Source organism: Pollachius pollachius (assembly GCF_949987615.1).
Source record: "Pollachius pollachius genome assembly, chromosome: 1".
NCBI classification, from domain to species: domain Eukaryota; kingdom Metazoa; phylum Chordata; class Actinopteri; order Gadiformes; family Gadidae; genus Pollachius; species Pollachius pollachius.
The window spans coordinates 14,003,447-14,029,737 of NC_136934.1; the positions used below are offsets into that span (position 1 = coordinate 14,003,447).

The 26,291-nt window shown below is 44.4% G+C and overlaps 2 protein-coding genes across 3 annotated transcripts; one reads left to right on the top strand and one right to left on the bottom strand.

Moving 5' to 3' along the window:
• Positions 1 to 558: 558 nt before the first annotated feature.
• On the bottom strand, positions 559 to 10,595 carry LOC307074679 (LHFPL tetraspan subfamily member 2a protein-like). 2 transcript variants are annotated; one of them, XM_079734938.1, is made up of 3 exons: positions 10,475 to 10,595; positions 1,173 to 1,896; positions 559 to 874 (listed from the first exon to the last, which is right to left on the bottom strand). In XM_079734938.1, exons 2-3 carry the CDS (start codon positions 1,570 to 1,572, stop codon positions 618 to 620), a joined length of 657 nt encoding a protein of 218 aa, XP_079591064.1. In that variant the 5' UTR covers positions 1,573 to 1,896; positions 10,475 to 10,595; the 3' UTR covers positions 559 to 617. The 2 variants fall into 2 exon arrangements, with proteins under 2 accessions (XP_079591064.1, XP_079591063.1); XM_079734937.1 differs by having other exon boundaries at positions 1,173 to 1,937; positions 10,475 to 10,587.
• A 12,076-nt stretch (positions 10,596 to 22,671) lies between these two features.
• Positions 22,672 to 26,056, top strand: LOC307089785 (betaine--homocysteine S-methyltransferase 1-like; the record flags this gene model as incomplete). The annotated part of the gene is made up of 8 exons (XM_079756213.1): positions 22,672 to 22,689; positions 23,100 to 23,232; positions 23,438 to 23,550; positions 23,659 to 23,850; positions 24,500 to 24,647; positions 24,846 to 25,028; positions 25,406 to 25,634; positions 25,870 to 26,056. 8 exons carry the CDS (start codon positions 22,672 to 22,674, stop codon positions 26,054 to 26,056), a joined length of 1,203 nt encoding a protein of 400 aa, XP_079612339.1.
• Positions 26,057 to 26,291: the final 235 nt, after the last annotated feature.

A 26,291-nucleotide genomic window follows, 5' to 3' on the forward strand; every position in this document is an offset into this window, starting at 1 on the left:
GCAGGCAGACACACACAAGCACACACACACACGCACATATCTATTTGCAAAAACACACACACACACACACATATTTACAATCTCACACACACAGGCACAGACATACATTGAAACCCGCCCACAACACAACACGTGCCAGGTGTTCCATTTGACACAGCTGGCAAACATTCAGATGGTGGCCATGAGTTGTGCCTTAGAAAACATCCTGACACAAAGCAACCCACTGGGTTACATATGAGCCTTCAAGCTGGCGGTTATAAAAAGGACTCAACAGCACTCCGGTGTTGATATGAGTCATAATTGTTATTAAGTAAGGAGTGCACGTCAGATTGAATAAATGCTAGTGTCACATCCTTTAGCCCTCTCTCATGCGGAGTATGTTTTGGCACATCAGACTCGGGTCGGCCCGAGAGTACAGCCAGAGAAAACATTCAGGAGGAACAGCTCCTCTGGCCTCCTTACATCCGGAACTGTGGCTCGCTGGCCTGGAAGAAAACAGCACTTTCATCCTGGCTTCCATGAAGACTTTTCCCTATCCCCCACCCACCCCGTGCTCTTTCTAGGAAAAAGTTCCAGCGTCTCACTGGGAGACCCCCGGTTCCCTCAGTCCCCCCGGTTCAGATAAGGCAGATGAGGCTCTTCCCCTCCTCGATCTCCTCCTGCACCTTGTCGCTGGAGGTGGCCACCTCGGCCTGCGCCGAGAACACCGCGCACGCGAAGGAGGCCAGGGTCCCGCCGATAGCAGCGTAGAAGGCCCAGCCTAGGGAGCACTGGTCCGGCCGGAAGGGGGAGGCCTCAGCCCCGCAGTAGTCCACCACCTTCTCCGATCCCCAGCCAGCGGGGTACAGCATGAGGCCCACCATCAGCAGGAGGCCTGGGGGATAGGAATAGAGGTAGGTTAGACGTACCTTATGGGGTTAACTGTTAAAGACAGGGATATGAGTCTGGTTAAAAGAACATAAGAGACAGTGCAGCTGGGAATACCATGAGTCATCTCCGAATGGTGAGGAATGCATACCATAATAAGGCTATTTACCACATGACATGTTTGGAATCAGGACAACCACCAGCAACATAATGATAGATTATAGGGATGACAGGCATGGCCGGTCTTATACAGCTGTCGATATGTGCGCACAAACACACTGACACACACACACACACACACTTACCGGCAATGGCCTGGAGCAGTCCACAGATGTTGAAGATGCTTTTCCTCAGGCAGCTCTGGAAGCACAGCGTGAAAATGGACATGCACGCCACGCAGCCCAGCACCAGCGTTCCCGCCGCCAGGAACAACATGGCCCCCTGCCAGAAGCCGCTCGCCACTTCTCCGAAAGTCTGAGCGTATGGGCCGCACGTCACCGCCCGGCCCCCGATACGCAGGCAGCGGCTGTAGAGCCCCAAGGATGGCCGGTACTCCCCGCCACCGGACAGCGCGACCCCGGATCCTGGCCGGGGGAAGCCCAGCAGCCAATCAGGGCTCATGAAGGCGATGAGCTCGGCGAAGGCCACCATGATGCTGAACAGGGTCCATAGCATGGAGCGACAGGTCACGATCACATGACACATGGCGGCTGTGACCTCCTCCGCACCGTGGATCGAGGAAACGGCCTTGAGGAGAATTCCCGGTGTTGTTGTGCACAGGGTTGAGTTCCCGCTTGAAAAGAGCAACTGAATTCCCTCACTTAGATACGGAAGAGTCCGCTAAGCGTTGTTGCAGGGACCCCGCTTCCCGGCAGCTTTTTGTGTTTATCCTCTCAGGAGTCAGCGTTTCCCCGAAGGGCCCTCGTGGTTTTCTAGCGCTGCTTCCTGGGGCCTGAGTGGAGGTCTGCTGGGTGGACGGAGGTGGCTAACAGGCTGGAAAGCAGCTCCCCTCAGCCATGGTGTGGCCCCCTGGAAAACACACACACCGTCATTCCAACAGGGACGATCGCCTAAATCGGAGAGACAACAGGAGAGGACAGGAAGAGAAAAGTGAGACGAGAAGGGTGCTGCGATTCGAGTATATATGAGAGTTGGGCGGAGGGATGAAAAAAACGAAAGAGAAGCTCAATACAGACGTCTAAAGAGGAAGTATGACCAATGCCGGTTACTCAACCCCTCTGAATATGTCCCCGGAGTGAGCTGCAGACCTCAAGGCGTGTTTAACCGCATTTTGTTACAACAAGCGCCCCCCACACACACACCCCCCCCCCCCAAGGAGAGTATCAGACGCAGGAGAAAGAGAGGGAGAAGTGTGGGTAGACCATTACAGAGGGGAGAGAGTGTCAACCTGAGGCCAGCTGTGACGGTACCGTGAGCAACAGTTCCAGATGTCCGTTGATTTTAAGCCATGAGTCACGTCTGAATCAACATTATACACACAGATCCCGGCAAACACAAGTGTGTGTGTGTGTGTTTGTGTGTCAGTGTGTAGGCGTAAGTGCGTGTATATGTGTTTCTGCGAGAAGAAGCTGTTAGTGGGACAGTGGCGTAGTTTAGCTATTTCCCTTCATGTCCGTACCGATCAGGACTCGAAGCTGTTAAAGTCTTCCAACTATAATTATAATAAAAATGATGAAATAGATTATAATGGCAAGCCCTAAAGCATGCCAGCACAGGCTTTCAATCACGCCACACCACAGTCAGGTTAGATTAAACATACACACATGCACACACAAACACACCCATACATGCACACATACAGACTAGAATCAAGTGAAAAGTCTCATTTAGTTTGACTTCCATCACTACTCTATCTGTCAATCTATCGACCACATGTTTTTTGTAAAGGCTGCATCTAGATGAAGTGTGTTTGTGTGTGTGTGTGTGTCTATGTGCGTGCGTGCATGTGTGTGTGTGCGTGCGTGCGTATGTGTGTGTGTCATTTGGTGTGTGTGCACAGCTGTGTACATTTATACACTCCATGCATGAGTCCCAATCACACTGATTAGGATACTGTTGCTATGTTGTGTTTCTGTTGCCATGGTGACACTGGACCTGATTCAGCCTTGTACCCTTGGGAGTGCGTAAGTCCTCTGACATCATGATACAGTACGATGACATGGCCAGGAAAATATGCAGGATCTGGTTTAAATAGAGCACGGTTCTTTCAGTGATTCTGATGGTCCCCACAGTCTCTCACACACACACACACACACACACACACACACACACACACACACACACACACACATCTACACACTTAAACACACACACATACTGTACAATATACAGTATACACACACACATACACACACAGACATACACACACACACACCCCCACACACACACACACACATACACATACACACACAAACACAAACACACATGTAAGCATGCAAAAGCACACAGACACAGTGAAACACACACAGTGAAACACACATACTCACACACACACATATGTAAGCAAAAAGCCGCAAAGCACAGATGAGAGCATGAAGAGATGGTTATGGTTATTGAAAAATAGATCATTGTATTTCTTCAACGTTGACATGTTTAGATTCATTCTGCAGTTACGCCTAATCTTTATCGTGGTCTCACTGCACAACGTTGCATCTTACCTCATACATAATGCTCTCAGCTGAGAGCCATGTTGTCTCTTAATCTCATACATACAGACGACAAGGCTCAGCTGGGTAAAAATATACCGCTGGTGTGTAATTACATATCTCTGGGAGGGAGCTTTTTTAACACAATGATAATGACATATCTCTTACAATAGAATATTCTGAAAAGCGGCCATGAAACAAAACGGTTGCTTAAAGACGTTTCATTCAAACTTGAAAGAGGAAGTAGAACAGGAAGTAAACAGGAATGGACATACATGTCACACAGCTGCAAGGGGTAACCGATTGTATACCGTATACTGTCACAAAGTGGGTTGATCATCTGACCATGTCCTGCTTTATGTTTGACAAACACAATTGTATCAACAAGATTTAATGCCTGATTTAGATTTTAATAAATTAATCACCCGAATGGCTCCAAATTAAAAAAAAACATTGAGCTTAACTATTTCTTTAGTGTAAATACGCAACATTCTAACACAATCAGATATTGACCAGTTAAGCAAGTGAATGTACGATTCTCTTGTTTGCACACACACTCTCTGTGTGCTGTATGATTGCGTAGCTCTGAGGTCATTGCCAGGTCTCCTTGACTGACGATTGCTCTCCTCATTGTTATCTCAGTTCCAGTTCCCCAGCATGGATATGCAGTGATCTCCCACAGCACCCCCTTAAACAAGCATGTACATGGTTAGCCATCTAGAAGTTCATTCAGTCAATTCTAAATGTGCGCATCCACCAGCGACTGCATACATGTTTAACAGTTTAAGTGTTTGTGTGTGTGTGTGTGGGTGCCTGTGTTTGTGTGTGTGTGTGTGTGTGTGATCACATTTTAAATGCATGTTTAAAGTGTTTGTGTGCCTGCGGATATGTACATATATGTACCTACATACATGTTTGTGTCACAAACCATTGTGGCTAGGGTTGCAGTTTGTTGTGTGTTGAGTGTTTGAGTGCAGCTGATTATAGCCCCTACAGGCAAGGCAGTGTGCTCTCTCGGTTGTGACTACAATGCCCACAAATTACCAGCTCAGTCGCTTTAAACTACAGGGATGGAGTTAAACATATACCTTGTCTTGAGGCAGTCAACAGCAAGCACCTTCTTTGATTAACCCTAGCTTGGCCTTACAGGAAATCACACCACACATACACCTCATCACATCTTCTACACCCCCCCCACACACACACACGCACACACACACACACACACACACACACACACACACACACACACACACACACACACACACGCACACAGGCAGACAGGCACACACACACACACACACACACACAAACACACAAACACACCTACAGAGAACAACCTTGAAGTAAATAAGAAGAAAGAGTAAAGATAGATCAAAATTGGAGTTCTTAAGTTATGTTTAGTATGGTCATTAAGTCACTGTGTTTAACAGTGTTCATCAGTTAATTGTCTGAAATAAAAAGGTATTGACAACTCAAATGTCCACCAAAAATTTGAGTTTGACATTTAGGGGTATGAAAATGTTTTACTTGAAAGAGAAATATGAGCAATGCCAAATATACTATAAGTGTGTGCGTGTGTGCGTGCGTGTGTGTGTGTGTGCGTTTTGTTCGTGCATGCCTGTGTAAGATAGAGGAAAAATAGAGAGGGAGGGAAACAGAGACAAACAGAGAAAGAGAAAGAGATATGGGGGAAAGCGAGTAATCTATGGAGAGGGGGTTGTGAAACGGATAACTTGGGGCGCGGGGGGGAATGATGAATACTTTCCGCTAGTTTGATGGTTATTGATCTTCTGGGAAAAGGAGATAAATAACCCTCCTTTGACCAGGCCAGGGCTTCTCTGTGCCATGTGTGTATGTGTGCATGTATGCATGTGTGTATGTGTGTGTGTGCCTGTTCAAGTGTGTTCAAGTGTGTGCAAGCGTGTATGCACAGAAGAGGTAGGTTATGCTCACCCCAGCCCAGATATGTTATTCACTTATTCATATCTCTCAGGCGAACTAACGGAAAGGATGAGAGGGGGTGAGGGGGGGGGGGGGGGGGGGGGGGGGGGGGGGGGGCTGGAAAACGACCTCTTACATCTCCCGGCTCTTCTCTGATGGATGTTTATCTTCCAACTGTGTGGTCTTTTTCCCCGCTCTGCATTTCTATAAACACTGGCTGCTCAGGGAGTGGGGGACCCCTAAGGTTACCTCTCTGAGATAAGAATCAAGCAGAACCCTGAACTGCGGTGCGGACCCGAACTCATGACTCTTTAACTGCTCCTCCGAAGTTGCTGAGGTGGACGGATCAGGTGGACAATGGCTCGGGAGATAAAAGCAGCGTAAACACAGAGAGAGGAAACCTACGTCTGATCTAGCCCCGCTCTAGTTCCCACACTACTGGCCTGGAGTGTGAGCCTCCCAGCTGCTAGGCCCAAACGTAGGGCCTTGGCAGTAGCCAAGGCCTAGATAAACAACCATGATTACATTATTCCAATGGCACGTTCACAAGGACGCCATGAACAGTATTTGTGACGCGATTAGATGATTCTCTATTTGTCATTGCACAGTACGAGTACTATACACAAAAGGAGATCTCTGCATTCAACCCATCACTAGCAGCACAAGGAGCAGCCACAGAACGACTATTATATACAATCTGTAGGCCAGCTCTGACCTACTACAGGTTTTGCTTTGAAACCTTATGAATTATAAACTCACTTGTGATAAACAAGTGACTCTTGCTAATGATACATGGGTATATAAGAACCCGTAGGACTTTAGCTGCGAGGCTATGGCTGTTAGTCTGTGTGGCCGTAAGCAGTTTGAGGGGGCCCATCAGGTCATACAGGAAGAGTAATTGGTTGAAGATACGGGCCAAGGCATTGGTCACATGCCAAGGTAGTGAGGTAATGGGCAGACAGAATCAGCCAAGCGACTGCCTGCTGTCTTGGCCAGAAGACTTTGTGGACAGAGGCAATTGGAAGAAAGCTGAGGAGAGTTCAAGTGGTGTTGCGTGTGAGATCAGAAAGAGGAAGAGGACCTGGATTGCACTATAAGAGAGTCATTTAAACAGAAGTATCACTTCCCTTAGAACAGTTCCATGTATGGCAACACATTTATAATCACAGACATTTGTTCTTTGTCCTTCTGGAATGGGTGTCAGCTGAAAGAAAGAGGAGGAAAATTACCCAATGGAAATTGGGGTGGAGGCCATGGGTATTCCCCACCCAGATCAAGTGACATCAAGGTGATCTGGGCCAGGGAGGACAGTATTAGACCCTACTTGTTGGTGGGTTAACTCCCCGAGACCTCGGGCCAGAAACCTCAAAGCAAGGCCATCTTTTCCTAGAGCGCTGGGGCCCAGTGCGGTCGGGCATATGGACCAGCTGGAGGGGAGAAGCCCTCAGACCACAGCCACATGAGAGCCCCTCATTTACTATCTAGAGGCCCCTGGAATGGGCACTGGGCTGGTCTGGTGCTGTACACAGCTACCCAAACAAGATCCTGGCCTATGGGCTGTGCAGGACTCGGGTCACTAAGATCACAGTCCTGTTTCATTTCCACTCTTGTGTTTCCAGGAAGGAGGGATCCCTGCAGGATCACAGGAGCGATGAGTTTAGCGTGATAGCATTCTAGGTCAGGCAGGACTAAACGTATCCCTTCCTTATAAAAGAATGCAGTGCACCGTGCGGCTCAGGGTGGAACCTGGAGGGAAAGGGGTTTAGCAGCAATGGAAGGTAAACCAACGCAGCCCACAAAGCGGAAAGAAGAAAAAGAAACCACCATATTCCATTCTGCCGCCAAGTCATCTTCTGTCCAGCTTCATATAATCAACGCTCAATATTCACTCCTAAACGAAGGGCTGGCTCTCATAACTAGGGCACTTGAAGTGAGGACCACGATGGCAATGTTATGATAGACTCTGTTAACAACTTCTGATGGTAAAACCTTCATCTCCATTAACTTATGTTCTCCTGAAACTCAATGAAGCACTAAGTCTCAAGCTTCCTTTCACACAGAATGAAGGGATATGCCTCTCGGAGCTTGTGAAATCCAAGCCATAGCCGAAATACGCTTCAAAAGTGTTAGTACAAAGCCTATCAACAAAGAGACATTAGATGACATACAAACACGACTAATGGGCTGGGTGTTATATTCACCGTGGTCGCCACACCTACTAAATCCCCTTAGGGAAGAGTAAATCCAGCAGCATCTACTCTGCTGGTTCCTACCTAATTCATGTCGCTATACACAGAAAGATCAGACAGACAACGGCAAGCCAGTCAGAGTGGGGGTCGTATAAAATAGAGAGAGAGAGAGAGTGAGTGAGTGAGCTAGTGAGTGAGTGAGTGAGTGAGTGATGAGAGAGAGAGAGAATAAACATGCATTGCTATGACGTTAGTTCCTTCAGTTTACCCAAACCCCTACCAAGCATGAGTATAATAACCCAATCAGGGTATGTCTGCTCAAGAGCTCTCTCACTAACCATAACCATGTGAGTCAGTGCGTGGGAAAACAACTGGTAAGTGGTAACTCAAGTCCCCTGCACAGGAGTCTGAAGAAAGACTTCCCATAAAAAGACTGACACCACACAGGCCTCGTAAGCTCGGCCGTTTGGTGACAGCTCGGTTCAAATGCACACAACAGTCATCAAACTGTACGAGACGCCCCAAGCTGTGCATTACATCGCAATAAATATTGAAACCGCCGCTTCTTTGATGAGATCGACAGATCATTGTTTAAAATACAATTAATGGCGTTAGATGACAGAGACTGTGAGCTGAGCTGGTAACAACAAATACTGTAGCTGTGTTTGAACTATGCGGTGGGAAATTGCCATTAAAAAATACAGCCCACTCTTCGTACATAAAAAAACAAATCACACACACCTGTGCACTGTGTTTTCTGACAACCTGCAGTCTCTCCCAGGGCTTGATTACATCAAAATGCCTGACTTCCTAAAAGAAAACCCTAAAGGAGTTGTCTAGAGTGCATAGATGTGTGTGTGTGTGTGTTTGTTTGCGCATGTGTGTTTGTGTGTGTGAGCGTTGCTGTGTGTGTGCACGTGTGCGCATGTATGTGTGTGTGCATTTTTGCATGTGTGTGCGGAATTGCGTGTATGTGTGCATGTGTGCTAGCTCATGCGTGTGCCTGTGTGTGCGTGCATGTGCTTGTGGATGTGGGTGTGTGTGTGTGTGTGTGGGTACGTGTGTGGGTACGTATGTGTGTGTGTGTGTATGTGTGTGTGCGTGCATGTGTGTGTGTATTCATGTGTATGTGCATATGTGTATGTCCATGTGTGTGTATGTGTGTGTGCATGTGTGAGTTTGCCAGCATGCCATTGGCCTGAATAAGAGTGGGAGCCTCTTGATCTGTCGCAACTCCGCTCAACGGAGGGAAACACAAAGGCATGTCGGTACTAGTCCCCCCTTGGCTCACACTCTTTACTCTGAGGGGCATGCAGACAGCAGGCCACAGCTCATTCCTTCCTGCCCAGAGACAGGCTAGTGTGGCCCCTAACCCATTCAATCTGCTAGCCACCACCCCCAGCCCCTCACTGCTCATGCTGACTCAACAAGGGCCCCACATTTTCTGACTCTCAAAGCCCCGTTGGTGACCCTCACATTTCTGGCTATGACGTGAGGGGGCCCCACTCTTTGTGGGCTCCTGAAGCCCTCCTCACATCCTCTCCTCTAATCTGTTTCTAGCGGGGCCACTGCTCCCCTCTACATGCCATGCCAACGTCCACTGACATATGATGGCAGTGGGATCGGCAAATGATAAAAACACACAACCATTAAACTAAAAATGCAAACTGACATTCTTGTTCCCTGCTGTAGATCAAGCTTGTGAAATTTATCTTCAGTTTTGACAGCTCGCTCTGATGGACCAAACCCTGAAATTCTTTGCAGTCTTCGTTCGATTTTTCCTTCTCCTTCTATTTAACAAGGTGGTCCACTTACAACATGTATAGAAAGGCACTACAATAGCTTATACTATGTAGTGGGCCCACCCAGAGGGGCCCCCTACCTCACTTCAAGGACACTAGCAGCACTTTAGAAATGCTAATGGTATGATGATACACTGACCAGGTCGTTGTGGTGGACTCACACAGGTATGTGTGGGTGACTCAATCCCCCATGTGGTCTCATACCCTCAACACACTGTCTTACACTGTAATTATCAATGTGGACTTAGTGGATAAAGATCAGATATTTTAGGGGAGGGAAAGGTTAAGAAAGAATGATGAATCCTTCCCCTCTGCCAAAGCTGTCAACATGACATGGGTGTTAAATGCACAATAACATGAGCACTGTGATGAGAGGCTACGCCACAAAGTTAGGGTGGTTCTCTTTATGGGCTACTTATCAATGATTTCGGTAACAGACTTCACGTAGACTGGTATACATTCTGATCATTTTTCCCGTTTTTATTATAGAACATGGTTTAGAGGAGGAATGCTGTTATCCTAGGGAATACATGCAGGATTGCTGAAGGACAAGGGATTCAAGGTTTTGAAGCAAGGTGCCCAAGACTCTGACCTCCAGTTCAACAAAGACATGGTGTCACTGATAAACAAACTAACCAACACAACAAGTACCCTGATAACACATGCAAACTACATGAGAAAAGCTAATATTGTTACACTTGAAACGCATTACGCTAAGTGTGCCTGCGTGCGCTCGCGTGTTTGTGATTGTGTGTGTGTGTATTCGCACGCGAGCTACTGAAGAAGTAGCTCTAATATGTATTACTGAATGCGGTGTTGTATTTTAATTTCAAAACTAATCAGGACATTATCAAAGACAGATGTCTGAACTAAACCCATTCACCTTGAATGGTATCGCAAAGAGAATATACACATTCACAGCTGGGCATCCTCATGTAAGTCGACTCAATACAAATCGTAGAACAGTGTTTACTCCTTCACGTGTATGCTGTAACGTTTTACTTACGGATAGCCAGAACGCCGAAGACGTGGTGGGCTCGGGAGTCAAAGGCTCCTTCTTTCAAACGTAGCGTACGTTGTCTTCTTCAGTCAGGCTCTCCGAATCCACGACTCATTCAGAGAGTTGCCCACTCGGTCTTAGGACTTTTTTAGTTGGCTATTCTCTTAACTCCACACAAAGCCATCCCACATCTGACGTCGTCCTTTCTCTTTTCACCTCCCTTTCTCCTCCAGCGTTTCCCTTCCCTTCGCCCCCCCCCCCCCCCCCCCCCCTCGTTTGTCAGGAGAGAAGAAAAGTTGCATTGATGACACATTCCTGATTTACGGACCTTTAGACACGTTTATATGGCGAAGCTGTAAAATAAAATTCTTAATGAGCTTTGGTTTTATGTACTGTAGCACGGCAATGAATACATACAAGTATGACGTTTATTTTGCAGTGTTTAGGTTCATCCGTTGAATGTAAATAGCTATTACGCCAGTAGAAGTACTTTCGTTTAGTCAAAAGCATTTTCAAACAGCTATCAAGTTGAGCAGATCAATGTGCACGGTAGCACATTAACCAATTCGATTATACAGTAATTTCATAATGCACAAATAGGCCTAATGGTTAGATTGTTTTATTGAAAAATATTATTAAACTGCCTATATTAAACTGTAATTAAACTTTAATTAAAGAAAGCAGAATGATCTATACATGCGGTGCATCTATTCAAATTCAACTTTTCTTTCTGAAACCACTGTTAATATGTTTTCCTTTTTATCGACTATATGTTGAAAAATATATAATAAATGGACATACACGGGCACACACACAAGCACACACACACACACACGGAGACACACTCCTAAATACACTCCTTCTCCCTGGGCCACTGGCTAAATGCTGATCTCTCCATGAGCACAAATAGGAATGGGTTTATCTGGTCTGCTATGGTTCCTGCTATAAGACCAGCCAGGCTATTTGTTAGAGGCAGTGTTGGAGCCAGCCTGAGCCTCAAGCCACACTCATTACACTGTGGTCTGGGAAGCAGTGACAACTCTTGGAAAGCTGTCAGGTTGACACCATGTTAAAACTGTGAGAGGGGGCAGGCCTAGTGCTAAACGTGTGAATAACAAATTATGCAGCACCGTCTGAATGTTGTGGGAACCTTGCTATTTGGCTCAAGACTATGTAAAGTGTATGTTTTTTCAGCTTTATTAATTTACTACATCATCAATGGGCTTTATTCTAGCGGCCATCTTGACTCTTAATGCTCTGAATGTAACTCCAATCAGTTCTCCCACCCAGCTTGCGTTAGAACCAGCATTGCTGCTGGGTGAATAAGGCCCCATGGGAACAGTGTGGGAGGCTCTGTGGAAGAGACAGTTGGGTTGAATGGTGGTTTGGTGGTTGTGGGACGGATTTTCTATTAAAAAAAAAAGATGCCATTATGACACCGCCCCTGTGTGTATGTGTTTGTATGTGTGTTTGTCTTTCTGTTGGTAGTTTGATTGTGTGTGTGTGTGTGTTTGTGTGTGTTTGCGTATGTTTGTGTGTGTGTGTGTGTGTGTGTGTGTGTGTGTGTGTGTGTGTGTGTGTGTGTGTGTGTGTGTGTGTGTGTGTGTGTGCCGATGAATGCGTGTGTAATAGGGATGGAAAGGTTCCAGTAAAAAATCCGCTATTAATGTTCGGGGCAAGTATGAATTGTTCAGTTAAAAATATAAATTTATTAACTTTTTAATTTGGTGGCTCCATAACCAATTTTTCCACCCCTTTTTTCGCAGCTTTGTAACAATGTTAACATATCCTTTATCACTTACATCTGTTTCAATTCATTTGAAAATCTTAATAAATTGTATGTTTTTATTGCATAGGTGGTGCTTTATTTTTTCTTCTGCCAGCCATACTTTTCATTGCTGAGATTTGAAAAAAAAAAAAAAAAAAATTGCATTTATGGTCGTGGCATGTTTCGGGGCCTCTTCGCCGCGCAACATTGCTCTTCGTTAAGTTATTGAAGCCTCCCCATCTGGTTAAATATTTTCACAACATTTTAGGTACTCCATCCTCTTAAAGGCCAGCCAACCAAACACGTTGTCTCAAGTTTGGCAACGTCTCCCATTTACTTTGCATTAAGGGCTGATTATGGTTCCACGTTCACGCAACGCAATGACCACGTCGCTTCGACGTAGTCGTGAACCTTTATGGTTTTGCGTCGGGTTTACGTGTCACTATGCATGTCAATGGAAAAGAGAGAACAAATAGTTGGTCTTTTTCTGTGCATGCACATGCATTACTTTACAATTGGTCTACTACTAGAAGTTTTGTTTATGGTATAGATTCTAGCAACTTGAAAGCTGAATACGACAACAATGTGCAACAAAAAGAGAAGATAGGCTGCTAGTTGGTCGTTGTTGTCCTTTCTGGTCATTACATTCAATGTCTATGATGACCGAATACAAAACGTCTCAACTTTGAACCGATTACTAGCGAGTAAAAATAAAGGTTATGGCTATGAAGGCAAAAGTTACATTTATTGCCTTCGATTTTTTGCCGGAAAAGTTGTAGATAGCGGACCACTCACACCCCTTGCGTTGCGTCAGCGAGGAACCATAAAGAGCCCTTCAGACCATGGACATATTAGACATATAGAATGGACACCGGATTCCAAAATGACGCCTATTCATTCCTATGTAAACTGCTCAATGGCGCAGGGCAACATCAAGGAGAGATATGCTTCCGCATCATGGGAGCCTAGCCACACCCTAGTTCATGACGTACCGGCTGCAGAAATATTCTTGTTTTTTAGCATTGTAGCATCATAAGCGAGAGGTCTGAGCGATCGCATTCGCATTGTTTACCGACCATGGAAATTTAAGTTAACTTCATAAATATGAAAGATTGCTCCATATAACATATAATACCAGCAACATAGTAAATGTATGTTGGCCTAGAAAACAATACAGTTCAATGTTATTGCTTAAGAAACAGATTCCATCCAACTATTTACGAAAAATGCTATAAATAATTTATATATAAATAAATGGTTACATCGATCAGCAACGAGGTTGGAGTAGCCTACCCAAATAAATATTTGTAATAGGCCTACACCAACATTGTTAACTGTCATACATAGCTAAACAAGCAAATGAAAAAATAAATACTAACATAACTGAAATGTTTATTAGGCTATTAACAATATTATAAAAATGATACCGTAATGCACCCGTTCTTTGCCTTTGGATCTTTTGAATAAAGGGATCAATAAATGGTGAATCGCAATGATCGCAAGCAGAGGAACGTGAGAGTCATTGAGCAGCAGCTGAACCAGTCTAAAAATCCCTTTATCACTAAAACACTTTTAGTGATAAAAAGTCACCACAGTGCTAAAAACCATCAACGTCATTCATGTTAAGTAAAAGGAAAAACCTTGGACACGAGAAGTTAAAGGAGCCGTGCATTAGGCCCTCTCGAATGCCGGGCCGAAGCAACATTTGTTTCACTACGACTCCTTTCAGCTCCCCACCCCTCCTTCTCCAGCAAAAAATAATAACATTAAACGGCTAATAAAACGCTTGAGGTGGCGTTTTGAAAAGAGAAAACTTAAATTTTTTTAGTACATGGCATAAAGATAATTATGAGCCTTTGATTGATATCCAGTAATTTCTTGCGGAGACACATTCCTGTTCGCCACTTGTATTGGAGTGAACGGAGATATCTACTTCTGGGCCCCTTGAATCGAGGGACCCGTCCACAGCCCGCTTTAACAGCATCAATACCAGGTTTGGCCGCTGAGCACTGGCGGATTGCGGAAGTGTGCACTGTTCCTGGGGGCTTGCTTCAGACACGATATCGCGTGGGGGCATAGAGCGCAAAAGTGTGGTTCCAGAAGTAAAAATCCCATTATTTTTCTCCATAGAGGTTTTGATTAAAAGCCATAAAGTCGTAACAATTCAAAAAATGCTTACCACACGCTGTTATATTATAAAACAATGGTATATGATACTGTTGAAGCCACAAATTAAAGAAGTTCACTTCTATTTAAAATGTTTTTTTTAATAATATTCGCAATGCCATTTAAAAGCACTACACTACCCATAAACCTCCTAGTGTAACATGAAGTCTTTGATTGATGGAGCTTGATGTTGCCATGGAGCTTGATGTTTACCGCACCCGCGAAAGTCAAATCGTCAATCACTTTGAATGACTTTCTGCAGTTATTAACTGATTGCTTACATAATTAATCAAAACATGGTGCATCGTTGGTGGCATGAGGAGGTTGAATGCCCCAAATAAACCTACTTCAATATGCAATATCAGTCAAATAGAGGACAATCTCAGATCAGAAAGTGGTGAGTATAGCCACAACACAGGTTTGGGTCTGATTATAGTTGAATTGTATTTGAATTCAATGCTAAATCCACCAGTTTGACTCAATTGATGACAAGAGGACGAGTTTGGCATTGGCTTGTTTAGTTTGTACTTGTGCACTCATTCCCTTTCCATTACGTCCCTGTCCTGCTCTGGACGACAGGTCTTTTATGGCTCTGGAGTTTGTTTGCATCTTATTACCTGTAAAACGGAATATGTTCGTGTTTGGAAATAACATTAAAAGAGCAAATATCGGGAAAGATTGCCTTTCCAAATATTTATCTGCCAAACTGTGATTTATCTAACTTTTGTTGGCAGATCTCGGATGTATTCAAGTTGATGAAATGGATCATACTTCAAATGCCAAAATAAACCAACGTTACAGATGATTCCTGGAATTATGTTTGGAGATACATCTGAAGTTGCTAACAAGGCAGGAAAATACTCTTGCAAAGCTAATTCAAGGGTTCTGAAAAGGAGGTTTTTTTGGAATGTCAAAGTGCTGGCTTGAGTCTAATGGGGGTGTAGGTGAGCCACAGGGTTGTCCAGTCAGAGTTCCAAGTTTATAGGTTTTATTGTCCAAAGGTGCGAGCAGGACTGTATGGATGTTTTTTGGTAGGTATGATGATAATGTGTAGCTAGGTGTGATGGGTAGGTAGTTGGCAGTGATGCCAGTAACGCGTTACTGGCCTCGGACCACTTTTTTCGGTAACGAGTTGCTATTTCCAAACCAGTAATCAGATCAAAGTTACCGTATTTCCCGCACTATAACGCGCACCGGATTATAAGGCGCACCTTCAATGAATGACCTATTTTAGAACTTTTTTCATAAATAGGGCGCACCGGATTATAAGGCGCATAACATAGAAGATACTGCAGTCAAACGTTTGACTGGGGATGCGTTATGCATCCACTAGATGGAGATGTGCTAATTGTATAGCTCGTCACGCGCAACGCAACTGTGAGGACGAGTTGCTGCATTTAGCAGATATAAAACTGGAACCTTTATGACAAAAAAGTAAAACACAATTACGCAGTTCCAAACCTTAGATTTTTTAAATATCTTGCAAACGTGAATGATACAAAGTAGAGCATCGCACCCTCGAATCTTGTAGTGTGGCCAGTCTTCCGCCCGATTTCCTGGCTCTGTGATCGTATAGTGTGACCTTCCGTGAGTAAGCGCAGTAAAATGCTGTGTGCACTGACTACGATAGCCGTAATGCTGCAAGCGGTGCGGCTTTATCGTAGTCGTAGTGAAACATTTTATTATTATTATTAAATTGTTTTTATTGGTTTTTCATACTGAAACATTTTGACAGAGCGCCGTTTACAACCAGTATGGATCAACCAATTAACCAATTGATCCATATATAAGGCGCTCCGGATTATAAGGCGCACTGTCGTTTTTTGAGAAAATGACCGGCTTTTAAGTGCGCCTTATAGTGCGGAAAATACGGTACTCATCAAAGTCACTGTGCGTTACTAGTTTACTAATACTAAAAAGTAAGTATTGACAAAACCGGTTGTAATTTTTTATTTTGAAGCGGCAGGGGGTGTTGTCGCAGCTAAATGTAACTAATAAATTAACTTGTAATCTAACTTAGTTACTTTTAAAATAAAGTAATCAGTAAAGTAATTAAGTTACTATTTTAAGGAGTAACTAGTAATCAGTTACTTTTTCAAGGTAACTGTGGCAACACTGGTAGTTGGTAGGTAGGATTTGGAGGTAGGTAATTGGCTAGGATGTGTGTGTGGCTGAGGTGCGTGGCTAAGGTAGGATGTGTGTGGCTAAGGTAGGATGTGATCGTCTGAGGTGCGTGGCTAAGGTAGGATGTGTGTGGCTAAGGTAGGATGTGTGTGTGGTTAAGGTAGGATGTGATCGTCTAAGGTGTGTGGCTAAGGTAGGATGTGATCGTCTGAGGTGCGTGGCTAAGGTAGGATGTGTGTGGCTAAGGTAGGATGTGTGTGTGGTTAAGGTAGGATGTGATCGTCTAAGGCAGGGGTCGGCAACCCTAGGCATGCGTGCCACCACTGGCACGGGGCAACATAATCATTGGCACACTTAAAAAATAATAAAATCATAATCATTACCAAGGGCGTAGGAACCGGGGGGGACGGAGGGGACGTGTCCCCTCCAATATCGGAGACGGGCGCATTTGTCCCACCTAAAAATTATACCGGATCTGTCAGGTTTCCGATATGTGTCCCCCCCAATGTTAAACTCATTCCTACGCCCCTGATCATTACTACCGATTTTTTTTGCACTTTATTCTGTTTGGGGCATTTCCTCCCAGTGCAAATATGTTTAAATTAGTTACAGAAAGCAGTGTTCTGAAATTGGATCAATTAATAGTTTTTATGTTGTGAGTAATAGAGAAGAAATTATTTAAAATATTGTTGCAAGTGGCCTGTATGAATCGCCTTCACATGGTTTTGCAAAGCTGTACATGTCGTAAAGATATTGATGTGGATGGTTCCAAAATATTTTCTTGTTTTTTACATTTCTCACAGTCCAAAAATGTTTTGAATGAGTTTCTGAAAATTGTGTTTTAAGATGGGACAGATGTAATTATAATTTGAAAGCCCATGTTGCAAATATAACAACCAAAAAAACCTTTAAAATGTTGATGCATGATTCTGGACTATATGGAAATAATACAATTCCAGGTCTTCTGGAAATGTTTTTGGTCACTGTGTCATAATTTAGCTTAATTTTGATTATATTGTTGCTTAAGGCACACTCATTAACGAGAAAATGTCAAACTGGCACAGCATGTTGAAAAGGTTGCTGACCCCTGGAGGTGTGTGCCTAAGGTAGGATGTGTGTGGTTTCTAGGAAGCAAACAATTTACAACAATCAGCTCCACAATGCATTGCCACAAATAATAAATCGTTCAACAAGCCTTATAAGGTTAAATAACAAAATTCATTGACCACAAAACAAATTCACATTTCTTAGTATATGCACACGAGTTCAAAGGCACAGCTCTCAAGGTGTTCAGCGTCTCTGAACAAAGGAAAGGGGTGTTGTAACAGGTGAGGCCTAAATAGACTGGCAGGGCAGGGAGTGATTAACTGAATGACATGGCCTTATTGGGAAAATGTGGGCAAATAAAGGGGCGTGGCTCTGGGTCTGTGAGGTGAGGAAAGAAACGGATAATCTTCCAAACAGGTTCCTTTAAAGCTTTTCACGTCGAAATGGGAAATACAAATGTGGACAAATTGTATGGACATATTCAATGTATTTCAAAGTGTCTATATATTCTAATGGGAAAATGCCAAATGACATTTACATTGATGCAACAATTAACCGCAATGCTGCTAACTTTATGCAATGGGGCCCTCTTGTGTATGAAGAACGTCATTACTTTCTACTCAAAATAATTAAAAATGTTACTATTACTTTCTTCGATTCCTATAAAGTAAGGTACCTAGGTTATTCACAATCCATAAAGAGTTGTGTGTGTGTGTGTGTGTGTGTGTGTGCGCATCTCGTGTGTGTGTGTCTGTGAGTGCGTGCCTGCGTGCGTGAGTCTGTTTGTGCGTGTTATTTTATAACCTTCTTTCCCAGTTTCTGACCTCAGTTTCAGCCAAATGTCTTCATTCTACCTGAGCCATGATTGGAGCAGAGGCAGAGGTGGAGTTCTTTGGGGGCTTTAGAGGTAAAGAGTCTATCTGGATCTCTATCTTCTCAGAGAGGCATGCAGATCCACACACTATCTCTTTCGTAGTAGAGAATTACATCGTTCCTATGGAGTCAACCCTCTAAGGTACTGAATAGTGGGCTTTTGTTTCATGTACCTCGTGAGAACACACAAGCACTTATGTACCCACACAGTTACACACACACATCCGTTGCAACATACTTGTAGCCAGTTCTAATCTAGCTGGTTATTTTTTATCAGCGTAACAGAAAGTCAATGGTTAACCATCTCTTAAGCAGTGGCAGTCTAACTCATTTACCAATCCAGTGAGGTTCTCGCTAGTAACACCCTCTTTCTACTGAGGGATGCATAGCAGCACAGATAGCTGTACCAGCTTAAACCAACCCTTACTTCTTAATTCTGTCACCCTACCTAACCCCCCGTGTCCCAATACCCAGAAACCACCTGCCACGCCGTCACAATACCACTGCTAATCTGCTCGACTTAACCAATGACATGCATAAGATACCATGCACCAAAAACCATAACCCCAGTCCCCCCATCCCTTCTCCTGCAGCGCAGACTGCACATTGAGCAGGAAAGCCGGGATGATTCTAGTCCCAGCCTGCGAGAACCAGTTGTTCCAAAGCAAAGCATTGCTTATTACAGCTGCCAGGACAGGCCTGGCAGCAGGGAACAGCGGGCATAGTTGAGGGAAAGGGAATACGTGCATGCCGGCGGTGGAAATAGAATCCATAGTGTCAAAGCGGTACAATATATTGCCCTCAAATAAGAAAAACAATTCTTACATTTAAATATTAATAAAAAGTTTGTCTAGTGTGTGGACTAGCTTGTTGCATGGACAAGAGTATTAGATGTATGAAAGGGAAGGGGGTAGAAAGAAAGAGAACAGCAACGTTTCATGAAACTCATAACATTCAGCCCTGCTTTTTACTGTGCTTCCTTTCTATTGTGTTAGTATTTGGGCGATGTGCAGCATCTGCTGTAAGTCTGTTGGGCTGGGAGCCTTGTTGACTTGTGGTGGTAGCCCAGACAGTTCATCTGAGGCATCTGCCACACTGGAGATCTGAGTCAGCACTGGTGTTCCCTAACATACCAGGGTTATTTCTAGCTATCAACGCACACACACACACACACACACACACACACACACAGACAAACACGCACTCATGCGCACACATATGCACAAAAACACACGTGCACCGTACACCCAAACATACGCACGCACATGCACAAACATGAGCACCCACACATGCACACACATGTACTAACACACACACAGGCACACATGTAGGCACAGACACACACACACACACATATGCATACATAGGCACAGACACACACACACACACTTATGCACAGAATTGCACCTACACACATATTGGATGTGTAACACATGCACATACACAGAGACATAAACAGCTAATCTTTCTGTTGAAGGAGGGAGGCAATTTGTTAGTCTGAGAAGGATTCTTGCTATCAAAGGATTTGCACATTCTTTGAATCATGGCAGCTGCATGTGTGTTTGTGTGTGTCGAAAAAGGAAAACACAGTCAACTTATATTGCAGGAGAACATGTGTTGACCTAAATTACCCTGTGACCAAAAGAGTTCCTATACCACCAATAGCCTTCTTGGTACCCATCTGATCTCACACACATCCTTCATTGTGAGTATATATTGGTGTCAGGTTGATCCGTGTTTGGGCATGACTGAAGCTTACAGAAATGGCCATGTTGACCCCTCGAACACTGACACTAACCTCACCCACCCCTCACTTCCCTAGGGCCTGATGAGGCAACAGGGAGGCCTGCTGCAGACTCGTTCAGGCTCACGTTCATTGAATCACATTTATTTAATGCATTTCAATTGAATTGAATTCAAATACAAATTGAAATTCGATTTGTTTGAATGGTCAAACGTTACAGTGAATTCCAAACATGTGAGACCGAAAACATACAGGACAACAAACGAGTTCATGGTTAAAGCAGTGTCAAGTATCCAAGTCCGGTCTAAAATGTAGTTCAGGGGTCCACTGGGTGGTTAAAGTGGTAAACATAACTCAATTACCTAAATGAAGTACTAATGATGAGTCAATGGGAGTTACCTGTACTTATGCCTGGGGGGAAATAATAATAATAATAATAATAATAATAATAATAATAATAAAAAAATATTTTATATAGCTCCAGGGAAAGGGTTGCAATGGTGGTGTTGAGTGTGTGTTCTGTTTAACCATTGTCCCATATGGGGCAATGTGTAACAATGTTGATGTGTGGAAAACCCAGTTTGGACATTCAACAAAAAATTAATTTTGTTGAATGTTTAGTTATGTAGCGGGATTCGGTTTCAGGACCCCATAAAATAAGCATCTTTATTCAAATAGAACATTGTTTAAAAGCAATAAGATATAAATTTGATATCAATTATTAAGTCTGTGCATTGCTGCATTTGTCAAGGGCAGCAGTGCATATTTATGATGATGCTATTGGAAGAAGATTGCCAAGTTCTTTAATGTTTTCCATTTACCCACACAATAATATAAATAGAAGGAAAAAATCAAATACATACATGAATAAATAGTAGTATAAGTAAGTAGTATATATAGTCGTGGAAAACCGAAAAAACATGTAGCCCAATAAAACATATGTTGCATGAGCTGCTGGAGTGAGATCGGGAGACAATAGTTTCATTCACTACAGTAAAGCTGTAGTACAAACATACACACAAACACCCACACCCACACACACACACACACAGACAGACGCCCACTTTCACTCACATTTACATTCATACTGAGGCCATAAAAAAATAGCTGGGTAAGTGTGTTGGCCAGTTGCTGTCCTTCTGGCTGCTCTAGATTTACAAAATGTCCAGAATCACAGTACACAGCATACACACATGCATTACACGCTCACACCAATACAGCCCCCGGCATTACACACACACTCGCTCGTGCACACACGCACACCCACTCACACCCACAAACATCCACGTACACACACACACACACACACACTCATTCAAACATAGTCTTCTTGTTCTTTTCAGCTATCTTAGATCATCAGGTGAGCCGTTATACATCATGAAATTACTGTTGCAAAAATAGCAACAGTGAGAAGGACAAATCAACTCAAATCCATGTGTGGGACCGTTATGCTTTTTCTGGTAATTATTGGATCATGCTTCTTATAATTAAAAAATAAACTGTGAAGAGAAACGATACATGTCTAGATACAATCAGTGCATCTGCATCCTATGGTTGGACTAGATTTTTAAAAATGTTTTTGGGCAGTTTTTTTCTCTTCCTGAACTTTGCCTGTGTTGATAAAGTGCCTAGGTTTGCCAACAACATTCTCCTTTGAACTGGATTGTTCCAGTACTTGCAGCATTACCACCACCACTGCCTCATTGAAGGTCACCAAACTTGTGATTATGTCTATCTTTGTTGAAGTTTACTTATTGACACTCCTCTGTGTGCATCGTTTAATTTAGTTTAGTTTAGTTTTTGACTCCTAAAAAACAAACACACGGAGGCCAAATGGAAATAGTTTAACACCACAAAGAGGCTAATAAACCTGAGAACCATCTGTTTGAGTGTGTGTGTGTGTGTGTGTGTCTGTGTGCGTGGGTGTGTGTGTTTGTGTGCTAACCTCCTCTGTCAAAGGTTTTTGTCAACATATTATCTAATCGGTGCCTCTGACAGAAGAAGTAAAAATAATAACCAACAAGTTGCTGCACCACAATTCCCCTGCAACTAATTCAACTGCAGTCAGCCCCAAATAATCAGACATTATCAACATTAAGCCTCAGAAATCTGAAGTCAGGTCTACAGTACGTCTAATTTATTTATTCTACAATTTCAAATAATTACCGTCTTAAATTCTGTAACTAATCTCTGTGATTCTTATTTAATTCTGACATTCCCCATGATCGCCCATCATGCTGCCCCCTCATAACTCGTGGACAGGCGGTCCCCTGCCCCCCTCTTGCATCGCTGACCTGACGCCATTGAGCAACATCAAACCAAACCGCGGGTCAATCATTGACAGAAGAGGCCTGGCGCGGGGACGTCACCCCTCCACTATAAGAGGGGACCAGGGGACCATGCTCTCTACTCGCTGGGTCACCAAACACGGTTGTGCTACTTCCAAGTGCTTGGCACTGTAACTGAGGCTGAGATAGAGACATGGCACCAGGCAAGAAGGTAAGCGGGCCGATGTATGCATCTAGTCGTCTGCATCATCGATGGAATAGAGCACTTTCAGGGAAAAGTGTGTGCATGTATTTCTCGGGGGTATGTTTGTGTGTGTGTATGTACCATTGGTGTGTGCTTTTAGAAGGGGTCGCGGTATGGGCGTACCCTCCCTCCCAGTCAGCAACTAGGTCTCACCATATCCAACCTCAAATGACATCTTCAAATGTTACAATCATCTGTAGCAATCTTTATACCCTAACTTATACCCACACTAATATCTATTACATTAAACATATACGCTTCACTCATCTGCACACTTCTAATTTTTTACTTATGCCGTACCACCTTGTTATGGGGCCATTGTGTGTTTGTGACAGGAGAAAGTGAAAGTTTCTCTGTGTGTCTGTGCCTGCCCACAGGGGATCCTTGAGCGTCTGAACGCTGGAGAGGTGGTGATTGGCGATGGAGGTTTTGTCTTCGCTCTGGAGAAGAGGGGCTACGTCAAGGCTGGCCCCTGGACTCCTGAGGCTGCCCACACACACCCTGAGTCTGGTAAGAAATACACACATATATGCAGGCCCACATTCACACAGGTATTTCCCAAACCACAGATACACATGAAAGCAAGATGCACACACACACACGGTCACACACGTGCAGGAGAGACACTGCCATTGATCCCATGAGACACAGCTCCACATATAGCATTGTGTTGTTTCATCCTTAACATGCCACCTGTATGCTCACACACACACAGTCCGCCAGCTGCACAGGGAGTTCCTGAGGGCAGGATCAAACGTCATGCAGACCTTCACCTTCTACGCCAGTGATGACAAACTGGAGAACAGGGGTCAGGCCCTGAAGATCACTGTGAGAACAAAAGATAGACAAAAAATGGCTTATTTCAAGATCAATTATTATGATTGGCATAGGTCAATGCCATCATCAATGACCTCTGGACCTCCGTCCTTCTCCCAGGGTGCACAGGTGAACGAGGCTGCCTGTGACCTTGCCAGAGAGGTGGCCAATGAGGGAGATGCCCTGGTGGCGGGCGGAGTCTCCCAGACCCCCTCCTACCTTAGTTGCAAGAGCGAGACTGAAGTCAAGGCGATCTTCAAGAAACAGCTGGATGTCTTCATGAAGAAGAATGTGGACTTCATGATTGCCGAGGTATAGGAGCACAGAGAAAGTTACATATTATTATTGTGCATATTAAAAGCTACAATATGTAAGATTTGCGATTTCAAGCTAGCGCATCTAGATTATAGATAGAAGAAACACTGTGTTCCTCAGAGTGCTCCATTCTGAGGACGTTATTCTGAAAGACACTGTTCCTCAGAGTGCTCCATTCTGAGGACGTTATTCTGAAAGACACTGTTCCTCAGAGTGCTCCATTCTGAGGACGATATTCTGTGGGACACTGTGTCCTCACTGTGTTTCTCAGAGTGCTCCATTCTGGGGGAAACTGTGTTCCTCACTGCGTACCTCAAAGAGCTCCATCCTGAGGAACATTTATTTTCATAGTGTAGACAGGAACAGAACACTCTGTTCCCCACTCCTCCATTCTCCCTACTCCAAAACCCGCCCTGCCTCAAAAAGTGATGCTCTCAAAAAAAAAGAAAAGAGATTTCTATATGTTTGCTGCAGAGTCAGAGTAGACCTGAATCCATGCAGCCTTTAAGTTGGCGTCTACATGACAGAATGTGTTTTAGACTCTAGAGCACATGTCAATGTTGTTATTCTCCACATATTATCATTTTAAAAGTTCAGCTGAATTACAATGAGAAAACTGATCGTGTTGTGGTGGCCTGCCTCGCAGTACTTCGAGCATGTGGAGGAGGCAGAGTGGGCCGTCCAGGTGCTGAAGGCCAGCGGCAAGCCGGTGGCTGCCAACATGTGCATCGGACCCGAGGGAGACATGCACGGCGTCTCCACAGGAGAGTGTGCCGTGAGGCTGGTCAAGGCCGGTGTGTACATCCCTCATCCCTCGTGTTTTGGCTCACAGGTTGTGTGAATGCTCATAAAGCTGTATTGATCCGAACGGCAGGAGACATGAACTCGGTTTGCATTGAAGTTGAACTCTGCACATTTCATTGCACAAGACTCCCCTAAATCTATTTCCTTTTCTATTTACTTCCTTAAACCGATGTCTCCTGTATTTTCAGGGGCCCAGATTGTGGGAATCAACTGCCACTTTGACCCCATGACCTGTGTGAAGGCTGTTAAGATGATGAAGGATGCCGTGGAGAAGGCTGGTCTTAAGGCCCACTACATGGTGCAGCCTTTGGCCTTCCACACCCCTGACTGCAACTGCCAGGGATTCATCGATCTGCCAGAGTTTCCCTTCGGTAGAGTACATTACTACACAACAATCATCAATCACAAATCAGACTTTTTAAAATCCAAATAGACTGTCGGCCCAAAACAGGCAATTCACTTTCTCTTGTGTCATATTTGTTTCGACCAATGATGTTGTTGTAGGTGGGAATCTGCAAGCAAGCAATCAGCAGCCGTTATAAACTGTCAATAATATAGATATATCTGTAAAGAATTTAAACCTACACTGTTTAGTCTTGCCACTTTAGAAACACAATTAAAACACACGTAAGATCTCTTCTGAAAACATCATCCAATCGCGCAAATGAGTTTTCTCCTTTGACCCAGAAGTTCTGCTACAACATAGTAGGACTGCTGGATCTGGGTTTGACTTTTCGTCTACTTATAGGACTGGAGCCCAGGATCCTGACCCGTTGGGACATGCATGCATACGCTAGGGAGGCCTACAACGTGGGCATCCGCTACATCGGGGGCTGCTGCGGCTTCGAGCCCTACCACATCAGGGCCGTGGCGGAGGAGCTGGCCACCGAGAGGGGCATCCTACCCGCTGCCTCGGAGAAACACGGCATGTGGGGCGCCGGCCTGGAGATGCACACCAAACCGTGGGTCAGAGCCAGGTGGGTTTCGCCTAAAAGATCATCCACAGCAGACACTCAGAGGAGCAAGGAGAACCACAGCTTGAAAGCGGCTCGTTATATTGTGTTGAGCATAGGAGATGCAACGATGCACCGTGGTTCACGATACTGCCTGTTATTGTGTATGTCATTACAAAAGATGTGTTCAAAAGATAAATGGGTCATGTGAACATCACATTGGGGACTCAATGTCTGCCGTATATCTGTGTCTACCCAGGGCCCGTCGGGATTATTGGGAGCAGCTCCAGCCTGCGTCAGGACGTCCCCTGTGCCCGTCCATGTCCACGCCAGAGGGATGGGGCATGACCAAGGGGCATGCAGACCTCCTGCAGCACAAGGAGGCCACTAGCAGCCAGGAGATGAAGCATGTGGTGGAGCTGCAGAAGAAGGCCAAATCCACGTGAGGAGGGCCGAGCAGCAGAGGGGAAACAGAAATCAAAACAAGAACAACAAGAACCTTGTCTCTAATCTGTGAAATTAAAAGAGGCAAGAGAACCTGGGCGAAGCAGGGAAAGGGAAGCTCTACTCTGTTTGAATTATGGACCAAAGCACTTGTAACAGCCAATAGTGCTCCTTGATTAGAGCAACACTGTGAATTACCAAGAAATAAACTGAATTTAATAATGCGTTTGTATTGCA

What these genes read in the sequence shown, in the direction of transcription:
- LOC307074679 (XM_079734938.1), bottom strand. Translation starts at nt 1,572, where the DNA reads ATGTGTCATGTGATCGTGACCTGTCGCTCCATGCTATGGACCCTGTTC. An exon ending in ACTGCTCCAGGCCATTGCCG is followed by an intron (nt 875 to 1,172) that starts GTAAGTGTGTGT and finishes CCTATCCCCCAG; the next exon opens with GCCTCCTGCTGATGGTGGGC.